General features: G+C 34.9%; 3 protein-coding genes and 1 long non-coding RNA gene across 4 annotated transcripts; all 4 read left to right on the top strand.

Moving 5' to 3' along the window:
• Window positions 1-188: 188 nt before the first annotated feature.
• Window positions 189-3824, top strand: LOC132306788 (uncharacterized protein At1g03900-like). Its single transcript, XM_059804351.1, has 3 exons — window positions 189-838; window positions 1439-1717; window positions 3508-3824. The coding sequence occupies exons 1-3, from the start codon at window positions 356-358 to the stop codon at window positions 3586-3588; spliced, it is 843 nt and encodes a 280-aa protein (XP_059660334.1). The 5' UTR covers window positions 189-355; the 3' UTR covers window positions 3589-3824.
• A 2340-nt stretch (window positions 3825-6164) lies between these two features.
• LOC132306786 (ABC transporter I family member 19) lies at window positions 6165-12948 on the top strand. Its single transcript, XM_059804350.1, has 6 exons — window positions 6165-6354; window positions 8822-8982; window positions 9992-10043; window positions 10460-10596; window positions 11594-11680; window positions 12259-12948. The coding sequence occupies exons 1-6, from the start codon at window positions 6216-6218 to the stop codon at window positions 12544-12546; spliced, it is 864 nt and encodes a 287-aa protein (XP_059660333.1). The 5' UTR covers window positions 6165-6215; the 3' UTR covers window positions 12547-12948.
• LOC132306787 (uncharacterized) lies at window positions 6361-7772 on the top strand. Its single transcript, XR_009482101.1, has 2 exons — window positions 6361-7383; window positions 7490-7772. It is a non-coding gene; the product is annotated as an uncharacterized LOC132306787 (long non-coding RNA).
• A 1858-nt stretch (window positions 12949-14806) lies between the features above and the next one.
• Window positions 14807-21247, top strand: LOC132306785 (vacuolar protein sorting-associated protein 2 homolog 3). Its single transcript, XM_059804349.1, has 11 exons — window positions 14807-15026; window positions 15267-15311; window positions 16289-16323; window positions 16402-16452; window positions 16553-16657; window positions 16764-16835; window positions 17082-17153; window positions 17250-17330; window positions 19634-19669; window positions 19758-19813; window positions 20901-21247. Exons 1-11 carry the CDS (start codon window positions 14993-14995, stop codon window positions 20950-20952), a joined length of 639 nt encoding a protein of 212 aa, XP_059660332.1. The 5' UTR covers window positions 14807-14992; the 3' UTR covers window positions 20953-21247.
• The last annotated feature ends 449 nt before the right edge of the window (window positions 21248-21696 follow it).

The raw sequence follows: 21696 nt of genomic DNA, 5'->3' as shown, positions 1-21696 counted from the left end.
CTCTTTATTTTATCTTTCTAAATGCTTCCATCTCTCTTTTCAGTTTTCGTTACAAAATTTTATACCAAACACAACAATCCATTTCCTTTCCTTTTTTATTTTTTATTTTTATTATTATTATTTTTTAATATTTCCTTATTTTGTATATTACTCCGTAGTATATACTCAATTTATAAACAATACAAGTACTAGATGTATACGTTGTCCATCAGTTGACATTACAACTCGTCGACACCTCAAACCCAATCGAACCTATTCCCTCCAAATCTAGCTAGCTCTCAATCCAATAAACTCGCAATCTTTCTCCAAGATCCCATATACAGCCCACATTAGTTGGTAAATTCGAGCCAAATCAATGTCGATTGAAGACGACGAATCGTTCGAGCACACCCTATTGGTGGTTCGCGAAGTCACCGTGTACAAAATCCCACCTCGCTCCACAAGCGGTGGCTACAAATGCGCCGAGTGGCTCCAATCGGACAAGATCTGGTCCGGTCGCCTCCGGGTGGTGTCGTGCAGTGACCGGTGCGAGATCCGGCTGGAGGATCCCAACTCCGGCGACCTCTTCGCCGCGTGCTTCGTGAACCCGGGCCAGCGAGAGAGTTCGGTCGAGTCCGTGCTCGATTCGTCGAGGTACTTCGTGCTGAAGATCGAGGACGGGACGGGCAAGCACGCGTTCGTCGGGTTGGGTTTCGCGGAGCGGAACGAGGCGTTCGATTTCAATGTGGCGTTGTCGGATCACGAGAAGTATGTGAAGAGAGAGAGCGAGAAGGAGTCCGGCGAATCGGGCGACGAAGGTCACATCGATATTCATCCAGTACTGAATCAGAGATTGAAGGTAACCAAGCTTTACACTTTGTGTCATTGCCATTGATTAATTTTGGATTTAGTGCTTTGTTGGTGTTGATTTGGGACTTCATTTATGTTTATTAACTTGCTATTGTATGTAGTATATGTGTACGTGGACTGAGTTTGTTGATTTGATGTTAGTCATCAAGTATTGTATCTGTATTGAATCATAATATCCGTTGGTATAGTTTTCTATTTCTGAAATAGTATTCATTCTGTTTCTGGATCATACTAATTGGGACAAGTTGCTGTTTTTATTCTTATTTGGGATGGGATTGACTTTTTAGTATGAGGGTGGGCCTAAGGTTGCTCCATTGTGTTCTGGAGGTCACGGTTTCAAACCTAAAACATTCTCTCCATGCGGAGGCAAGGCTGGGTGCATTTGACCCTCCTCGGGCCCTGCAATGATGAGAGTTTTGTGCACTGGGTAGCACTTATATTGACTTTGCACTGGGGTAGCACTTATATTGACTTTTTAATTGTTTGGATTATAAGGTGAAACTATGCGGATAAATGTGAAGAAGAAATTGCTTTCTGTTTTTTGTTCTCATTTGGGATGGAACTGACTTTTTGATTATTTGGATGATAGGAAGGTGAAACTATCCGGATAAATGTGAAGAACAAAACATCTAGTGGAACTGGCATGCTTTCAGCTGCTGGGTTATCAGGGGGGCATTCTGGAACTGTAAAGTCTAAAACTCTGGGCCTCGCCCCACCACCTACTGGGGCTGGTAAAATCAGGACTCCCCTCCCTCCCCCACCCAATGATCCTGTTGCTAATCGGATGACTTCTGCCAGTCATGGTGTTGGTCTCAAGGAAAATGTGAGGCATTCTACTGGTCCTTTTTCAGATATATCTCAACTTGAGGTACCTACTGTCTCTCCTTTTTTGCAATTCTTGTTTAGGCAATTTACTTTACATGTTTTGATTTTAGTCTTGGTAAGTACTTAACATTAGAGAACGCCAAAGAGGGCCAATTGATGTACAAAAACCTTTATACCTTTATAAATCACAAAAGATTCTAAATTCTCTATACTCCAAAAAAGTGTCTAGGGAAGGATTCATCCTCCCAGTTAGGAATGGCAACGACAATGGAGCAGGTTTAGGATGGGATACCCGCCCCGTTTAACAATGCTTTGTCCCGTACTTGGCCTTAACTCGGGACAAGTTTGAACTTCTGATCCCATCCCCATTCATAAATAAGACTTACACCCTGTTCCCGCCTTTCTAGAAAGATAGAGAGATTTACATATATAGATGTATACATACACATAAAGACAAACCCCATATATTTATATACATATAGATATACAAAATAAATAAATAAATAAATGGCTAAAGTTAGAAGAGAGGAAATCATCGATCATAAAGAAATGAGATCACCGTTCATTTGCCAAACTTAGAAGAGAGGAGTTAAGGAATGCGAAGAAAGGGAGGTGGATGAGTTCAAGGAGTGGAAGTGAGAAAGGTAGAAGCCAGAGAGGAGAAAAGGCTTGTACAGCCAAAAAAATTAAATAAAGATGAAAAGTAAAAGAAGGATTGTACAGGCACTGGTGGTTTCACTATATAATCGAAATGCGGCGGGAAGGGATAGAATGCTCACATATATGGCGTACTCAACCCTGAACCTGTATAAAGTTCAAATTATTTAATTCAAATGCACCTGTCCCGTTGAATAGTTCGTCATACCCTTCCCATTGGGGCAAAGTGGGGTGAAAGCACATCAGTCGGACTAAATTGCCGCCCCTACTCCCAGTAACCCAACTAAACTGGATTTTTAAAGAAACACTCTTCGACTCATAAATAGGCTTGTACACTCCCTCAAAGACTGCTGATTTGTCTTCCAAGTGCTGCATCAAACAAAGAGGGACGATATTCCATGACTTCCTTTTCCTCCTTCCCACTCTTGTACATCCAAGAAGCAAATCACTGGCTTGAAAAATTCAATGAACTTCGAACAATGTCAATAATAAATACCAAGTAGTATTAACCACCCTATATCAAATGGTTTGAGTAACAGACTCGGCCTTCATTCATAAACAACACCAATTGTAATTGGTCAAGTGTCAACAGTCAAGTAGTCATTGTTTTGAACCTTCGCCCTCTCTGTGCTTTCTGCTAATTTACCCAAGCTGGAATTTTAATTTCTTCAACCATTCACTCTTGTAGCATCTCCTTTTAGTGAACTATATTTTTAGGTTGGTTTGAATTTGATTTGGATTATTGTTTTGAACCATGTAGTCTCCCTTAAGACCATTCAAGGAATCGATACATATGGACATGTTAGCTATCAGGATCCATATTATATGCTCCTGTCCTGTTTATTGAACCCCTACGCAGCATTCAAGATCTACATATTCTTCCTTGTTTAGAATTAATTATGAAGCCCATACGATTAATATTACTGGGGGAGCGTCCGTGCATGCTTGCATGTGGGTGAGTATGAACAAGTCTTTGCCTGAGTGAATTTGTGAACCTAATTTCCAAATACATGAAAGGTCCTGTTGTGATTGTATACAATTTTTCTTTATTTCAAGTGAATATATATATATATATAAAACGTCCATGTGCTTGTCAATGCAAGTTATGCAACCTTCTCTCTGTGAGTATCATACCAACAATATGTTAACTGCAATTTTGCTTGTTGGCATCTATAGAAAAACCTTCCGTCCACAGCTGGATCAGGATCAGGATCAGGATCAACCAAGACAAATGCAGCTGGATGGGCGGCATTTTGATTGTTCATTTGTGTGTTAATTATGATTGGGGTCTTCCTGTTATGTTAAGGGAAAAAAAATGAGAGACAGATTAGGGGAGAAAAGGAAGAAGAAGAAGAAGAAGATTATCAAGGCACCAGTATTCCATTTGTGGAAAATAATGTTCGCTAAAAATATGTTTGTTATACTCATTTTTACCCAATTGAATTTCAAATTTTCATTTCATTAATATAACACAGAAAATATTCGTTTTTCTTTTTTGGTTGGATATGCACCTCATTTTCATACTGATGATTTTAGGTTGGCTGACAGCTGATGCATGCATATTCGCATATTTTGTCATCACACGCAATTTTGTGTACTGTATGTGCGGTACTGCAGAAATTACGGAGTACTTGGAGTAAGCAAATGTACAATATTCCTATAATTATTGATCACGACAACTCATCTGTTTCTCCAATTTAATTATGGCACAAACTATCTGGAAATACTCATATAAATATGACAGACCATAGTGTTAGAGCCAGTTTTATGAAAAAAAAAAATTTGGTTTAATATTCTGAAAATTTAGTTATAAAAATATCTGTTTTCAGATAACTGTTTTTTTTATAGTTTTTTGAAAATAATTTTTTTGTTTAATAAATTAAAAATATATATTTTTAGAGTTACAAACCAAACAGTCCAATTTGTTGTATTATAGTTTTTATTTTATTTTTTTATCATGGAAAGGAGCTAACTCACCTACTTTTGTAGCTGTAAGGATTTCTCCACCTTTTATTTTGAAAGGGAGAAAAGTAACCATTAGATTTACACAACTTGGTAGTATTTTAGCTGGTTTTGTTATTGTGTCTAGCGTTTTTTTTGGTAACATGTCAAATAAATTAAAATTTTGAAATATGAAAAGTGGTTATGTTTAGAAATCCAAAATAGAGTTTTTGGTTTTTTATGAACATTTTTGTGTTTTAAACTCCTGTAATTACTTGTTTGATTGGTGGTTTGTTTAGAAAGTGTAAAATTGTTTATTTGTTGTATATTTAATATCAAGTTTTTCTGTTTTAGTCTAAGGTCTATAAGGAATACCTTATTAGTTAGTAATTTTTTTTTTTTTTTGGGTGGACCTTGGATGTTGTTCGGTTGATGTGCCGATTATGATATACACGTGGCTTGATTTGAATGGAGTGCGGAGACTAGTTGCGAAAGTTTGTGTACGCAGGGTTCTAAAATTATTGTGGAGTGTTTGAGAGAGTTGTAGAATTTCTTCAACATTGATATTTTTAGGGTTTGGTAGTATATAAGATGTTTATGTTGGAGAATTCTATAAGAGATACTTGTATTTCATTTTCCAAATATCATTTTTCACCAGGCAATGTAAAATAAAGTTGAAATTTAAGGAGACTGTATAGAGATATACCTCATGAAATAGTTATGAAAAATGCAAATATTTATATATATTTTTGTCAAAATAATATGTAAATATTCTAAAAGTAACCATTTACAACTTTGAAAAGCCAAAAATGATTGAGCTAATACAATTAAGTTATGAAATTATAAATCAATTCAATTTAAGTTTTTGTTTAGTCTTGATATGGGCTTTTGAAGAGGTGATTGTAATTGTTATTGTCCCGTTTTAACATTGCATTTTATCAACTAAATGATTTAACATTGCATTTTATATGTCTTGCCATTTTCTGGACTTTGACAAGAACGAGATGAGTATTAAGAACTTATCCAAAAAAGAAAGAAAGAGGTCAAGTAATAAGAAAATAAAAAATAAAAAATAATTTTTAATTTATTAAAATGGCTATGTACAAATGTTAAACAATAGTGTTCAAGTGCAAATTTGACGTTGCAAAAATATTGGGTGTGTCCGTTACATCATGCACGTTACAACCATCCATGTTATGTAGGGCTATAGCACTACGTGCAAGTATGGACGACTTCGATGTATTTAGTGTAAAATGCACTAGCCACATTGTATATTTTCTCCTATTTTTTTTTTTTTAGGTAAAGTATATTCTCTCCTATTGATTAACCTGATTAATGAAATTAGTGGTCCAAAATCAATTATTAATGTTGAGGGCGAAATTGCAACGGTTCGAATTTTGAAGTTAATGAAATTTGAAAATATAGCAGAAAGATGCCAGTGACGAAGAGATTGAAACAAAAGACTTGTCAGCAAATGTAAAAAGACTGTACCAAACTCAAGAGAATTAAAGACCAACATAACTGGCACAAGAATTCACGTGAGAGTATTATGAATAAATATTTGAAAAAAATAAAAAAATAAAAAAAAATGAAGATTTTTTTTTTGTCAAGATTTTTTTTTATGCATTTTGGGTGGACAGCAATGGAGCACATAGCTCATCAGAGTCTTGGACTTTAGTGACTTATTTAAACGGTGCCGTTTAATGCACCATAGGCCTTTCGCGCATTCAATTAGTTGGTACTGATAAAGGGTCCCCCAAAAAAGAAAAAACAAATCTTTTGGTAACTACGTGGCTGCACTCTTTTATTGACACGTGTCATAACGGCAGTGGTCAAAGTAGCTAACCAGCAAACTGAGAGACGACTATAAAATGACCGTCGAAAGAAGTAGTTGCAGTGTACTACCACCTTTGGTTCCAGAGTGGAGGAGAAGAAGAAGAAGAATGGAAGAGGAATCGCGGAACAGTGTTCGAGTGTGTGGTATGCAATTCGCATACGACGCCCAGTCACCGCTCTTCCTAGATTTCAACCTCCAGATCTCGCCTGGATCTCGATGCCTTCTCGTCGGTGCCAATGGATCTGGTAACAATATATCACGTTACATATATGTGTGTGTGTGACTGTGTGTATATATGTGTGCATTTATGACTGGTTTTGATTATATGATACTTTATTTTGTTTTTCTTTTCAATTGCTTGCCGATGAGCTCCACTTACATTGTGATTGTGGTGAAAAATCAATTTTGAGGGTTTGTTGTTGACATTACTTGTTGCTTTAAAATTTCAGTTATTAGCTTCGTCCAATTCTAAAAAAGCTATGTATATACGGTATTAACTAATTTATACCAAATGAAGGTAACTTATAAATCATTTAACGTGAATGATCTTTTCTCTTTTTAGCAAAAACATTATCAAATACAAAAAAGAAAAGCATGATCAATCATATATAGAATTAAAAGTTTTTATTTTGCTAGGGAATTTTAAAATTCCAAGATAATCATTTCTAAAATTAATTAGCTGACAAGAAGAAGAGCAGCAGCAAAATGATAAAAAGGAATAAGAAGTGGAGAGGGCAATTGTTATTCAATTCTCTTCTCCACATTTGATTGGATAATGATGGAATAAAAAGAAATTCGTATAGAAAAGATCCTGAAATGTGGATTATGGTGCAATAAGATAAATTGTTGGAGGCAAAATGGTGGTTCGGGGTCAATGCATAATAATGAAAGAAGTTGTAAGTTATGAAAGAATTTTGTAATTTGTAATTTGTAATTTGTTGTGGGTATTAAGAATTTTGCAGAAATGATTTATGTGTGTGTCTATATATATATATATTATAATAAGATGTGAACCAGTTGAGAGGGAGGTTAGTGAGGATACAATAAGACTTTTGGGAGGGATATATTCCGCTCTAGTAATTTAGGAAAACATTTGTGAGGATAAATGGATTACATTCTAGGGCTTTTCATAAATATTCATGAATATCAACAGACTGTTTCAACTCTTTTTCTCTTTTTCAAAATTTTTCTTTACTTGGTTTGTGGATTGGGGTTGCAGTTGTTGCTTCCACTTGCTTGCCTACAACAGCCAGTGTATGTATGCATGCCAATTGGTATATATCTTTATTCAATTTTTTTTTTTTTTTTCCCTCAAAAATTGATTCTTTTTCTTTTCTACCCCCTTTTTTAGTTCTAATGGAATAATTGATATTTTTGTAGAGACCAGAGAGAGGTGTATATTTCCAAGCCAAGTAACCTAGATTGTAAAGTTTCCTGGTAGTTGCACCAATTGAATGGATGGTGGGGTTGATGGGTTTTGTAGAAGGCCGCAACTATTCGTCTAGCCCATTGTCACCTTTGGACGTTTTCATTACCCAATGTACATCTTACCAACATAGTGTGCTATGAGGGAAGAATGGAGATATATTTAACCTTTGTTATTATTTTGCACAAGGTGGCTGTTTTCAAATTCTAACATGAGATCTCAGGCTTGTCAGTTCAAGTGTCTAGCATTCTCACAATAATAATAAGTAGAACGAAGAGATGTTTTCAATTTTTAGAATAAACTATGGGATATTGGAGAATTATATAGCGTTTATTGAATCATGTGGGTCAAAAACTACATGTGAAATTCTATGATGAACAATGAAGTAGAAATGTGAAACAACTAAGGCTATGGAACTTAAGATTTTTGTTTTTGGATGCAAAAAAAATATATTCGCTTGACTTTCAACTTCTTTGCGGGTTTGGAGGAATCTATTTTGGCCCGCGATGGTTATTATTCCCATTAAACTAGCATGATATAACATGGGCTTTAAAATTCAAACAACAAACTTGAGTAATGTTGGTTCTACTCAAGCTGGACAAATTTGCTGCACAGAACCAAACTTTATCTCCCAGTTTCTTGAAAACAGGAGACCATCTTTCTTACCACAGAACATGACATAACTTGGAAATTGGAACACAACATTCGAAAAAATTTGTTAGGAAACAAGTTTTACTTGGAAAGAGGAAAGATATTGGCTCTCACACTCATTAAAAGACTCGAATTTAGCTTTTTTAAAGAGTAAGTCACTGGTAATATTATTTTTTATTAGAAAACCTGTGAGAAGAGAATCCTCTGGTGGTTGCCTGGTCATATTTTGTGTTAAGTTTTTGTTTTCATATTTTCTCTTCATATGGTGTTACAATAATTTCTGTTTTGAAAATTCGGAAAAAAAGAAAGAAAAAGTAGGTTTTCTGGTAAATACATCCAAGTCTGTGATCAATCAGTTGTTCCTTCCAAGTTCTAGCTTTAAGGTCCATTCTGCTCTTCATATTGTTGCTAATAAGTTGCTTTAGCATGTTAACAAACTAAAAATGTGCATACTGCAAACCTACTGGAAAGTAGTCAAGTGAAGACCATCTGCTTGATATTAATTTTGTTAAATAAAAATACTGCTTCATGTTGTTATTTAACATTTTTGTCTGTACTGGGGTTTTAACAGCTGAGGGACAGAAGTCTCGTTTCTTTTCATCACTTTCATATTTCTCTTTACTCATATTCTATAGGGAAGACAACTTTGCTCAAGATTTTGGCGGGGAAGCACATGGTCGGTGGTAGAGATGTGGTGCGTGTGCTGAATTGTTCTGCTTTTCATGACACACACCTGGTTTGTAGTGGTGACTTATCTTATTTGGGAGGATCTTGGAGTAAAACTGTTGGCTCTGCGGTGAGTTCTTTACTTTGCTCATACTATAACTTATCAGAAGTTCTTCCTGGCAATATATAATATATTTGCTTAAATAGTACATGAAGGCTGGGAGTTGATGTGACTCTGAATAATCTACCATTTATAATCATTTCTTTGGGTGGTCAAATTTATGGAGCTCGACCCAAGATGTTTATGTAATGGAGTAGTTGTTCCAAAGCATGGATTGCTGTAGCAATTTGCAGATATGCATTGCATGGCATTTCGATACTTGCATAGTAATTTAATGGAAGCAAATAATACCAGAATAAAGATTTTTTTCCCCACTAGACCATTGTTTAATGTTAGCTAAACTCATGTTGTTCACCCCTTATATTTCTGACACTACTACCAAATCTAATTGATATAGATGCTTTGAGACAAATCTTAAGATCTATGCTACGGTTTTGGAGGTTAATGCCTACTTTTCTGAGGCTTAAACTCTGTTTTGAACCAATTTGCATATGAGGTGCAGGCCTCACTGCCACACATTAAACCGTGTCCTCTAACTGCTTTTGTGTTTTCTCTTCATCTCCCAAAAATGTAGATCATGATGGCCTACTGCATCATCTGACTGCCTTACATGAACTACTACTTGCAACTATTTTCCTAGTTTTGATGATTTCTTTGTGCATGCTATGTTTTTGTTTGATGGAGATGCTGTGTCATTCTCTCTATCTATGTCTGCGGCTTAGTTGAGCATTATATAAGTTGGAATATACAAGCTCAAACGATGCCGAGTATTACATTATTTATCATCCCTGCTATAAGTTCTTATGCCCTTAATCAAATAAAGTAGTTCTTACAAATGATGCCACTTTTATTTTTTCTTTTTCTTTTTCTTTTTCTTTTTCGTGAGTTACTTATAACAATCTAATTAGAGGTTTCTGGATGAATTCCGAGTTAATGTTTTTATGTTTTTCCAGGTTGCATGCATTACACATGTTTGTACAAACCAATTCTAAATTTCTCTGTATTTGTAAACATTCAGGGAGAAATTCCACTCCAAGGAGACTTCTCTGCCGAACACATGATATTTGGAGGTGGGCAAAACCTTATCAATATAGTCATTTATTAATTTATTTCTTTCCATTACAATTTTGTTGTTCTTTAAATTTTCCAAATTAAGAAGAGGAAATCAGGAATAAGCCCTCTACTCCCTTTGACCGGTACCCTCCGGCTCAGCAGCCGGTAGCCTGCCTGAATTTTCGAGTTTGTATGCCTTGTTGGACTTGGGTCATGCCCCTTATCTTTGATGATAATAATAATTCTATTCATTAAAGAACAAGTTAAGATTACTAGATATGGAACAACTGCCTTTCGTATTATTTGAGCTTCAAGACAATTCATTATCATGTCTCTTACTGTTTCTTCAGAATATATATACCTTCACTTGTTTAATCAAACTGAAACTTAAGGTTGACCACCGAACCTGGTTTCATTCCTTCTTGTGATCCAGTTGAAGGGACTGATCCTATTAGACGAGAGAAGTTGATTGAACTGCTCGATATTGATCTACAGTGGCGAATGCACAAGGTCTCTGATGGTCAGCGACGTCGAGTCCAAATCTGCATGGGTCTCCTTCATCCCTTTCAGGTCTATTTCCTTTTCTCTGTATTATAAATCTGTAAATGACAAATATGTGTTATTGCATGCTTGTTTTGGGATGCATGAATCTCAACCTAGGATATATATTAGATTTGGTGCAAATACAGCAAGTTATGCTTGATAAAGAAATCCAAATACCTAGGGTCCCAGAAATTCGATGACCTAAGTCTACCCTTTTCTTTTGCTCTATTTGTGAATTTTATTGTAGTACTAGTAATATGGTTCACAATTTTGGGGACAATAATTATCTGGTATTGGAATAATTCTCAATGCGGGTCGCTAATAACTTGGATAAATTAAAGATGAATTATGTGAGTAAGAAAAGCTACGAATGTTAAAAAAAATTAGAACACAAAATACATTCAACAAATATTTGGATAATTTGGGAATTTTAAAAAAATACAGGAATTATTTTTACATTCTTCACGTTTTTTTGAGAATTATTGAATTATATTGGACAAACTTAGGATTTCTTTCATTAAAATTTTGGAATTTTTTTGTGCATTCTTCATGCTTGGAAACAATTTGAGAAATATTGAATTATTTAGGACAAAGTTGGGATTTTCCTTCATTATTATTTTTGGATAAATTCAGCAGATTTTAGGATAGTCAGAGAAACTTGCTACTATGAGTCTATGATGCTGCACAGGAGGGGTTAATAAATTCACATAGAAATTTCAACTTGTAGCTTCCTTTTTGCAAGAAGTGACACAATCTGGAGTGCGATAAAATTCTCTGTGAATATGCACATGTTATGCTATTTTTCCATGCATGTGTGAGCATCCATGATGACGCACAAGCATATATGCGCACAAACACACACCATATACATATTGGGGTAAGCAAACACACCATGCAAGTTATGTCATTCATTTGTTTTTATTTGGTTATAGCTTCTTTTTTCTTTTTCTGTTTTTTCATTTGTGATCTTCCTTAAATACTTTAGCATTTAGATATTACACTGACCAAAACCAATTTTGTGTAGGTCCTTCTGCTAGATGAGGTTACAGTTGATCTAGATGTTGTTGCTAGGGTGGATTTGCTCGACTTCTTTAAGGAAGAATGTGAGCAGGTATGATTTGTTTCGTCTATTGTTACACATGCACATGAGGAAACCAGATCCCAAGCATGTCTTTGAGTCCCTGAAATGGGCTAAAATTGAACATGCATATTGGTGGTGGCCACACACATAAAATATCCCCACTTAGAGGCTTGCCTAGGGAATGAGCATCTTGGTCATGTTTTGACCTTCAACATCATGCACATGAAGAAACCAGATCCCAAGCATGTCTTTGAGTCCCTGAAATGCTAAAATTGGACATGCATATTGGTGGTGTCCACACTCGTAAAACATCCCCACTTAAAGGCTTGCCTAGGCCGTAGGGAATGAGCATCTTGGCCATGGGATGTTTTGACCTTCTTTGTAATTCAAAATCTCACCAATTTAAGTTGGAGAGTAATTCTATATATTAGGACATCCAAGTATCTTAGTTCGCTTCCATGTAGTCATCACAGGTGGGACGATCAAATTGGCTTGACCTTATTATAAAGAACATATTAGGCCTTTATCGACTCCAGATAGTCGGACTTTCAATTTGCATAGAAATGACCTTGATTTTTTTATTAGTTTTTTGTTTTAAACACTTGCAGAGAGGAGCTACAATTGTTTATGCAACCCATATTTTTGATGGGCTGGAGACATGGGCAACAGATCTGGCATACATTCAAGATGGTGAATTAAGAAAGGTTGAGAAGCTGTCCGAGATCAATGAGTTGAAGAACTCTGCCAACTTGCTTTCAGTGGTCGAGTCCTGGCTCCGTTCTGAAACAAAGCTTGAGAAAAAGAAACCCGCAAATCCTTCAACCCAAATGCGGAACCCTTCGCCCTTTGATTCTTCTCCATTTAGGTCATCCAGGCACATGGCATACTATCGTTGATCTGTCTCGATTCATTTATAAAGCTGAAATATCTGATTCATATCCTACCATACAATAAAAGAAATAAAGGGTGGCGGTGTTCGACTGGTCAGCCATTATTGCTTTGCCCTTATGGTACTCTTTATCAGAACGTTGGAGTTCTAAATTCTCTTTCCAACACACTGTAGAATTTAGGGTAGCAACTATTATTTACTTCTGACATTACTTCGTTTCATTTTGAGACCTTACAAACATGCCTGAAGTGTGTTTTGTTGTGATATGACAACATCAGAAAGTGTATTGTAATAGCTTCATTTTCATATCTTATTTTGACAATGTATTGAACTTGGAATGCTTCATTTTCCCTCTTGAGTTTGGTGAAGTAATTTGCATAATATGAGGGAGTATATTGTGCCGGTAGCATTATGACGGAGTGTCTGATCATTAACTGCTTTATTGATAGTCGATACTATACAAGAGCACTCTCCTTTGTTTGAAGGATGGTTGTTTCTATCCTCAGGGCTGCAAATGAATCTAGATGACTCGATCTCGAGACTCTTTCAAGCCAGGAGTTCATTTCAAGAGTCGAAATGAGGGCTGCAAATGAATCTAGTTGACTCGAGCTCGAGTCTCTTCAAGCTAGGGGTTCACTTCAAGACTCGGAACTTGGAACAGATCTGCACGGTGGGGGATTGAAGGTTTGATGCAATCTTATTTCCCACCTAGCTATGGAACAATATTAGTTTCTAATAATTTACTGATCGGAAAAAACAAGGTTTCATATGACAAGCGAAAGTTGTTCATTCTTAAGACAAAAACACAAAGGTGTCATGTAACCCTAATGAGGTATGAGTGGGAAGTCATGACTCATGAGGACAGACGAAAAAACATGAAGGACTGATTGAACTTTTTGGAAAATTTTAAGGTATTATAAAGCCCACCAACTCAAAAATATGGATAAGTATTATTTGGTCTTAGACTCTTCACTACGGCAAAATTACTTTACAATAAGTTCCATTATTAATTTTTTTTTCCCTTTGACCCTTAAAAAAAAAAAGAAAAAAAAAAGGGGCTACTTCTGGTTTCAAATTGGACTTTATAGTCCCATTCCTTGAAACATTGATCAATTGTCGTTACACAGTTATCATCCATTCGGGTGTGCTAATCTTGGTAGGGGCAATTTGGACTGTATAAATTTATTTTTAATTATTATTATTATTATTTTTTTTGGTAAGTGTAAAAAATAAAAAGTGCACAGTGCACAAGTTAGATTATCCGTATTAAAATGAAACCACTAAGAAAATCATATGAAAAGGGTATCCCTTTGAAATTTAGATCAAAATATTTTAAAATAAAATTATACATTGACGGACAATTTAATTTGGTCGAATAAAATAAAGATATATATATATATATATATATATATATATATATATTTATATAAAATTTTGGCTGGTTAGTGTATTTTTTTTTTTATAAATTAAATATAAAATTTTGGCATGTAACAGCTGTTGCTTAAGGATATAACTTTTCCATTCTCAAAGAGAGGGTTGCAGCCGAGGCAAGCAAAAAGTGTGTGAGTAGGGGTGTGGCCAAAAAGTGTATAATCGGAAGTGTGAGTATTTTTTTGCCAATATAAAAAAATAAAAAATAAAAAATATATATTTTAAATACTCCATATGCAACTGACCCCAAAAAACTTATGCTATTATACTCCTTCCGTTCCAAAATAGGTGTGAGTTATCATATACCCTTCCATCCCAAAATAAGTGTCCATGTTGAAAATTTGGGACAATATATGATAATTCATTTACATTATGAATTGATTCATGGATCAATAAAGAAGGGTATTATAGAGATTTTAGGTTCAATATTAAAGAAGGGTATTATAGAGATTTTAGGTTCAATATTAAAGAAGGGTATTATAGAGATTTTAGGTTCAAAATGTCAATTTTTAGTTGTGATAAATGGCAGAAGGTATTTGCATATTTTTGGAATAGTATTAGTGGGTTTTGAACAAAAATTAAATTTCAAGAGAATTTAATACAAAAATGAAAAAATACAGGAATTTTTTTTTTGCATTTTACCGTAGATTATAATATGAAATTGAGTGAATAAATTATAACCCTATTATAAATTTCAGAGGGAAAAAAAATTATAACCCTCCTATATATAATATATATTTTCCAAACAATTAGAAGCCTTTGATCAACGTAAAAAAAAATGAAGAAATGAAAAAATAAAAAATACATCAGGTCTCCGGAGAAAGACTTTTGATGTAGAGGGATACTTTCATTTAACTTTCGCGGAAGCTCCCTCTCCTATCTCTCTCTCTCTCTCTCTCTCTCTCTATATATATATATATATATATAACTCATATACATACATATACACGTATATAATTGTCAAGCTCTCAATATATTCACGAAATATACATCGTCTGCATAGCGCTATCCGATCAAACAAGATGAACATATTCGCTAAAAAGCCGACTGCCAAAGGTTCGTGCCCTAGATTTCTTCTTCAACATGGGTTTTTTGATCAACTCTTGGTGTATAATTCACATCGAAATTCCGATCTGTATTGTTCATATAATTCTGATTGCTCAATTCCGATTCCTGCTCTATCGATCAATTAAAATTTCTTATTAATTTTGGGTATGCGTTGACTTGTTTGTAAACGGAATCACAAACTCTGCTTAATTTTTAACTGAATTGTAATCTTCTTCTGTCTGATTACAGAAGCTCTTCGACAGAGTAAGAAAGAAATGGCTAATGCCACCAGAGGTACTCTAATTGTTGTTGTTGTTATTATTATTCTCACTATTTTACTGATTAAAATTTGAAGGTTTTAATTAACTAACTACATTGCTTAATGTTGATTGTGAATTTGTGAATGTTATTGTCTTTGAGAAACTTGAAGGTTTTATTAAATTTATGTTAAGGACGCTATATTATATTTATTTATTGATGTGCATTTATAAGTTGATGTAAGAGTAGTCATTGTCTTTTCCGTAGCTGAATTGCGGAGCTTTTAGATTTATTGAGTGCCATGGACAGGATTTTATAATTTTGTATATGAAATTATGTTGAACTTTCGTGCATTTGTGTGGGGGATTTTCAAGTGAGGAACTTATTGAAATAGACGGGCGAAATGTAACTGTATCGTGTAACTTATTGCAAAATTCGCACACAACAAAGCAATTATACGATCAGAAATAAGTTCAATAAACATTAAATTTCTTGAAAAAAATTCAATAAATTAAAGAAAGAGTATCTAACAATTCAATTTGAGAACGAATTGAATCCAAGAAAAAAATATATTTTATCGTCATTAAAAAAAGTCCTTATTTTGTTACTGGTGGGAAGAGGGATGGAGGGGGATTTCACGTTAATGGTGCGTCAGAATATATTCCAATGCAACCCCGATATTTGCTTCCAATAGTAAACCAAGGTTACTAAGATGCTTTTTATACAACAAGTTATCAGAAATCAGCAAGTCATCATGCATGGTAAAACAAGAGTGCAAGACTAATTTGATGGAATTATGTGGCTGTTGTTTTACATTCCTTATAAATTTTGTTTATTTCATTAGTATCTCATGGGTTGAAGAAATAAGAGATCAATACAAGTAATGACGTATAACCCGTGCTCACATTCTGTGATAATCTATCTTGTTTCATATTAGTATGCTAGCACTTTTATGCTGGGACAGTTCTAATTCTCATATAAATTATATTTTCTGGACTCTTACCTTGATTCAGGTGTCGAGAGGGAAATCACTGCATTGCAAGTAGAAGTATGTGAAGAGCTTCAAGATTTTGCTCCTGTTTTTAGTTTTTGGCGTTGGATCTAATATGTTTTATTATTGAGACAGGAAAAGAAGCTTGTTGCTGAGATAAAGAGAACTGCCAAAACAGGAAATGAGGTAATTTATTTTTTTCCTAGATTCGTAAATTGTTTGCATTGCATGGTTCTCTGAGGTAATTGTTTTGCTTTCTTATCTTTGTTTCTTTTCATATCTGAAGGCAGCAACTAAAATTTTAGCGCGTCAGCTAATCAGACTTAGACAACAAATAGCAAAATTACAAGGTAGTCGAGCTCAAATGAGAGGTATAGCAACTCACACACAGGTGAATTGTTAAAAACCCTCTCTTTCTTTTTTCAAATTTATTCTAGTTTACTTGCTCTAGTTCATTTTTGCATGGTTCTCTGAGCGAGGTTTATTCACTTTTGCAGGCAATGTCTGCCCAATCTTCAGTTGCTGTTGGCCTGACAGGTGCCAGTAAGGTGATGGGTTCTATGAATAAGGTAAGATAGTAAGATCTGAATAATTCCTTTTCCATTTATTTTGAACGTATAGAATTATATAATAAAATTTTCTATTACCAGATTGAACTTTATGCACAAGTGTTACCTTGAAAGGAGGATTGGCATGATGTTTCAATCTTTCTTATCTTGTGATTTAGTCGATCACCGTATAAAATGAAACATGAAATTGTAGTTCATTTATATTTTTTGTCCTAGTTTTTATGGTAATTGCCCTTCCATTTGCAGCAAATGGACCCTGCAAAGCAGGCAATGGTGATAAGAGAATTCCAAAAGCAATCAGCACAAATGGATATGAGCGTAAGCTTCTGCATTTTCCTTCGTATATATAAAATCATGCTTGCTTCTTGGATTCTATGGTTGTGGAACTCAGTTTGCTAGCACTGAAAAATGCAGACCGAGATGATGTCAGACGCCATAGATGATTCTTTGGATAATGATGAGGCTGAGGAGGAAACTGAAGAATTGACAAATCAGGTATATTGTTCGAACTATAATTTTTTTCAGTGAAAATTCTCTGAGGAGGTAGATGTTTTGTGTAGTTGAGATAGATGTTTGGTAAGATAAGAAAGGATAATATTAGGAACGAGTGCATCGGTGAGACGATTGAAGTTGCACCAAAAAGAGAAAATAGGTTAAGATGCTTTGGCCATGCGCAGTGACGTGCAATAACTATACCAGTAAGGAAGAGTGAGGTCGTTTATATTGAAGATAATGCTAAGGCAAGGGGAAGACCAAAACTAATATAGATTGAGATAGTAAGTGAATGGGTAAGGACGGGAACCTTAAGATGGGGGATGTAAAATTTTCTGGGTGGTAGTTTTAATTAATTTTTATTTCTCAAATATTCGAATTTAAATTAAAACTAAACATTAAATACCAATCAACTCATCATGCTAAACATGACAACCATTCAATCAAACGTAAATTAAAGGTATAAAACATGAACAATGGACACCAAAATTTTTACGTGGTAAACCCAAACAGGAAAAACCACATGACCTAGTCCAATCAATTAAAAAATCCACTATCAGAAAGAGATATTACACTAACTTAAAGTTCACATACCCCAGAATCCCTCGTTACCTCGTGAGACGGACTAATTCACCAAACTCACACATAGTCCCCAGGCACAGCACATAGTCCGCTCTGTTAATAGACTTCGTTTCTTATGAATCTGCTCCTTCAATAGCAATTACAGTATAATAGCTAGACTATAGACTAGTTGTCCACTCCAATCTCAGTTGACTGATTGTTTGTTAGTGTTGAATTCTTAAAATCGGCCCCACAACAGTTTTGATGTCAACACACTAATAGAACACTCATCAATCTAATAAAATTAATGAATGCTAAAAGAAGAAAAATGTATACGAATGTTCTCTAAATATGCTGCTAATTTCTCTGACTTGTGTATCTCTATGTATATTCTGTTTCCATTAGAATTTGTACAATGATGGTGTATCTCTATGCCCATGTTTTTGGAAAGTTTTTTTTTCCTGTCCAAAATGTGGTGGAAGATGGGAGGGAAAGAAAGAAAATTTACCCTACAAATATGTAATACCAATTTTAACCTTTATTTACTTACAAAACCACTTGTTAAACCCTACTGAAATTCTCTCACATGTGTAATAAGGGTATATTGGTAAAAAAAATACGTATAAAAACTCTCATTCCCTTTCTTCCAAACAAAAAAAAATGTGTCACCTCATCCATCCTTTCTACTATCCAGTCTGTCCCTTCCATTTAACCAAACAAAAAGTGAGGAAGACGTCTTCCCTACCCCCTCTCCTTTCCATCTATTTTTCCATCCCTCCAATCAAACGGAGCATAAGCTAAACGGAGCTAGAATTCCATCTTTGATGATGACCAAGAAGTAAATAACTCGATACTAACTAAGTTAAAAAATTCTAACTAAACTAATAATAAAACAAAAATATCAGACCCTAGTTATGATCCATGAAATATGTTAACCTAAGTCCTATTGATTTACAGTAAGTTAGGAAATATATGATAGCATCTATGTAACTATGTTACATGGATTTGGATACGTGTGTTGGGTATGGATATGTATCCATACGTCGAACGTGTCAAATCTCCAAACAGGACACTGCTAAATACTCATTTTATTTAATGATTTTATTTTATTTTCTAGAGTAAAGTAATTTTTTTTATGTAACGTAGCGTTCATTGTAGGCATTTAACTCATTTTAAAGTAATAATATAATGAAATTACTTATCAAAAATATATATATAATATAATGAAATTGAATGATTGGATATGCTTTTTAAGTACGTGTCCAACCAAAAGTGTCCGACACATATCCCATACCCTTGTCTGAGCAATACGTGTCTAACACGGGTACTTCAGTACTTTTGAAGAGTCCATGCAACACAAGATAGCATGTGTTTCATTGAGGCTATGACTCTAGATAAAACAAAATGACAAAACATCATTAATGTAGCTGAAAAGGCGTGGAGTTGAGAATGCATATAGCCATTTGAAAATTTGAGAAGTATGGTGTTAAAACTAGAAGGATTATGGAAGGGTATCTGTGTTTCCCAAACGTTCATACATTTCTAGATGAGGAAGTTTAAAGGTATAACCCATTACAGAAGTTATCTGACTGTTGGGTTTAAAAGCAAGGAACCAAAAATCTTTGTCTTCCCTGTTGGAATGGAATCGGCCTGTCACCAGGCATACTTGATCGTGTTATTGTATGTGGTATTTTTTATCCAATAAATCTACTTGTTTATTTTTCTTCTTTTTCTTTCCTTGGCAGGTGCTGGATGAAATTGGTGTTGATGTAGCTTCACAGGTCAGCATTTGCTGCAATACTTTTGTAGTCTGTTTTATCAGCTAACGTTATCTTTCTAGTTTTTAATAAGATCTTGAACTCTTGGCAGTTGTCAGCGGCTCCCAAAGGAAAAATTGCTGGGAAGAAGACCGAGGATGTTAGCAGGTATCTCAAGTTGCCTGCATTATTTCATCTCTCCTCCCCAACCCTCCAACTGATCTGACTTTTCAGTAGTTTTAATGAAAATACCACAGGAAGATTTTAAATAATTTTAGAAGACAAGTTAGTGGCAAGAACATTTACAACTACGGTTACTGAATCATATTGCAAATTTGCAATACATGAATTAAAATGCTTATTCAGAAGTAAGGTACATTATTGGGTAAAAATCAAAGCCCTGGACTGTGAGGGTGTTTGTTTACTAGTATGAGCGTGTATGAAACATGGTGATGGAATTGCTGCTATCTTAGATTTTATATAATCGAAGAAGTTAAAAGCTAAAAGCTGATTAATGATGCTGAATTATCATCATTTGCTGGGTCACTGTTAGATTGAATAGTCCAAGAATTAAAGCTGATTGAAAATTGCATGGGTTGGCCATTTTTTATTGAAATGGCGTGTTGAAGTTATTTTATGTGTCATTAGATTTACAATGCTGTGGTAGGGGTCATTCTCGATGCAAACGTAAAAGCTTAGGCTGACTAGTGTTAAAAACATAACTCGAGTTTTGGTACTAACCTGCAACCTGACATCTTGTCTAGGCCACTGCAAAAACCATTAATGCTTATAGTATCTCAAAATGCTATGATTCAAAGTTAAAGCCCAGTAGGTCTGAGCTTCAGAATCATTGAATGTTACTTGGTGTCTAAATTCTATTTCTGAAAAGGAAATGAATTGAAACTAAGAAAATCAATCTTTAACAGCATTCATTTTTATTCGTATTTCATGATTAAAGGAATTTTTTCATGATTAGGAAGCTTTGATATTTCTCTAATAAGTTCACTGTATGAACACACAAATAATGAGAAAATCTTGAAGCTTTGATATTTCCCCAATATACATAATTGGGCTTGTGGGAAGTTTGTACAATGTACATGTTTTTAGGAGTATAATATTTCGATCATTCATGCTGTTATTATAAGTGTTACATTTTTTATTATTTAATTTCATCAACAATCTAATATGCATTTTTCCATTTTTATTGTTTTCCTTTTGTTTCCTGTTCGACCATATAATTTTACTGTGCCTGCAGTTCGGGCATTGATGAGCTGGAGAAGAGGCTGGCAGCGCTCAGGAATCCATGAATTGGAGATTGGGAAACTGAGCTTGCTTCCCAAGTTGTTTATTAAAGTTCCTATTTACATTTAATATCTGTGTTCGAGGGTGTACATTGTACATATTTTCTTCATCTCTGTCATGCAGTTGCCCATTTAAGGGTGTCTGGTTTTTCATATCTCCAGACCATTACATTCAACGCGCTTAATCTATGTATTGTTCTCTAATACATCTATATTGTTCATCTTTGTGCTACTTACTAGTTTATAGTTTTCGAGTCAGTGGAGCATGATATGAACATCTTGGAAGACTTGTTTTTCGTCTCTCTCTCTCTGTGTGTATATATATATATATATATATATATATATATATGCACTACATCTTCTTGTTCGTTATGTGCTGTAGCTGTATCATCTCCCAAGGGGCATTACAAGGCAGTGCCTGCCCTTTGCGTAGCCGCGGACAGCCTTTTCTCATCAAAGTGAGGCCTTGCCTTCAAAAATGAGAGGTCAGGATAACGGTTGATGATTGAGGTGAGGGGCTTATCCCTCAATCGAGGGCTCGAGTCTCATACGGCCAGAGTTCTCCGATATAGTAACAGCTAATAATCGGAAGAAATGGGATGCGTGACAGCAGGAAACAACCTGTGGCTTGAAATAACTATTGTTAGGCTCTAGGGTCTCAAGTGGTAAGACACCTGACATTGATGTCTCATGTAGCATTAGATTTTGGGTTCGACTCCTTTTGGGCTCAACCAAATTCTAAGAAAAAAA

This window comes from Cornus florida, unplaced genomic scaffold (genome assembly GCF_030987335.1).
Source record: "Cornus florida cultivar Cherokee Brave unplaced genomic scaffold, ASM3098733v1 CherokeeBrave_3.0.0_Hap2_Chr05, whole genome shotgun sequence".
In the NCBI taxonomy this organism is placed as follows: Eukaryota; Viridiplantae; Streptophyta; class Magnoliopsida; order Cornales; family Cornaceae; genus Cornus; species Cornus florida.
The sequence above is the reverse complement of the archived record's forward strand: the minus strand, read 5'-3'. Positions and strand labels throughout refer to the sequence as shown.

What these genes read in the sequence shown, in the direction of transcription:
- LOC132306788 (XM_059804351.1), top strand. Translation starts at nt 356, where the DNA reads ATGTCGATTGAAGACGACGAATCGTTCGAGCACACCCTATTGGTGGTT. An exon ending in TACTGAATCAGAGATTGAAG is followed by an intron (nt 839 to 1,438) that starts GTAACCAAGCTT and finishes TTTGGATGATAG; the next exon opens with GAAGGTGAAACTATCCGGAT. An exon ending in CAGATATATCTCAACTTGAG is followed by an intron (nt 1,718 to 3,507) that starts GTACCTACTGTC and finishes TGGCATCTATAG; the next exon opens with AAAAACCTTCCGTCCACAGC.
- LOC132306786 (XM_059804350.1), top strand. Translation starts at nt 6,216, where the DNA reads ATGGAAGAGGAATCGCGGAACAGTGTTCGAGTGTGTGGTATGCAATTC. An exon ending in CGTCGGTGCCAATGGATCTG is followed by an intron (nt 6,355 to 8,821) that starts GTAACAATATAT and finishes CATATTCTATAG; the next exon opens with GGAAGACAACTTTGCTCAAG. An exon ending in TTAAGGAAGAATGTGAGCAG is followed by an intron (nt 11,681 to 12,258) that starts GTATGATTTGTT and finishes AAACACTTGCAG; the next exon opens with AGAGGAGCTACAATTGTTTA.
- LOC132306785 (XM_059804349.1), top strand. Translation starts at nt 14,993, where the DNA reads ATGAACATATTCGCTAAAAAGCCGACTGCCAAAG. An exon ending in TCACTGCATTGCAAGTAGAA is followed by an intron (nt 16,324 to 16,401) that starts GTATGTGAAGAG and finishes TTATTGAGACAG; the next exon opens with GAAAAGAAGCTTGTTGCTGA. An exon ending in CTGCCAAAACAGGAAATGAG is followed by an intron (nt 16,453 to 16,552) that starts GTAATTTATTTT and finishes TCATATCTGAAG; the next exon opens with GCAGCAACTAAAATTTTAGC.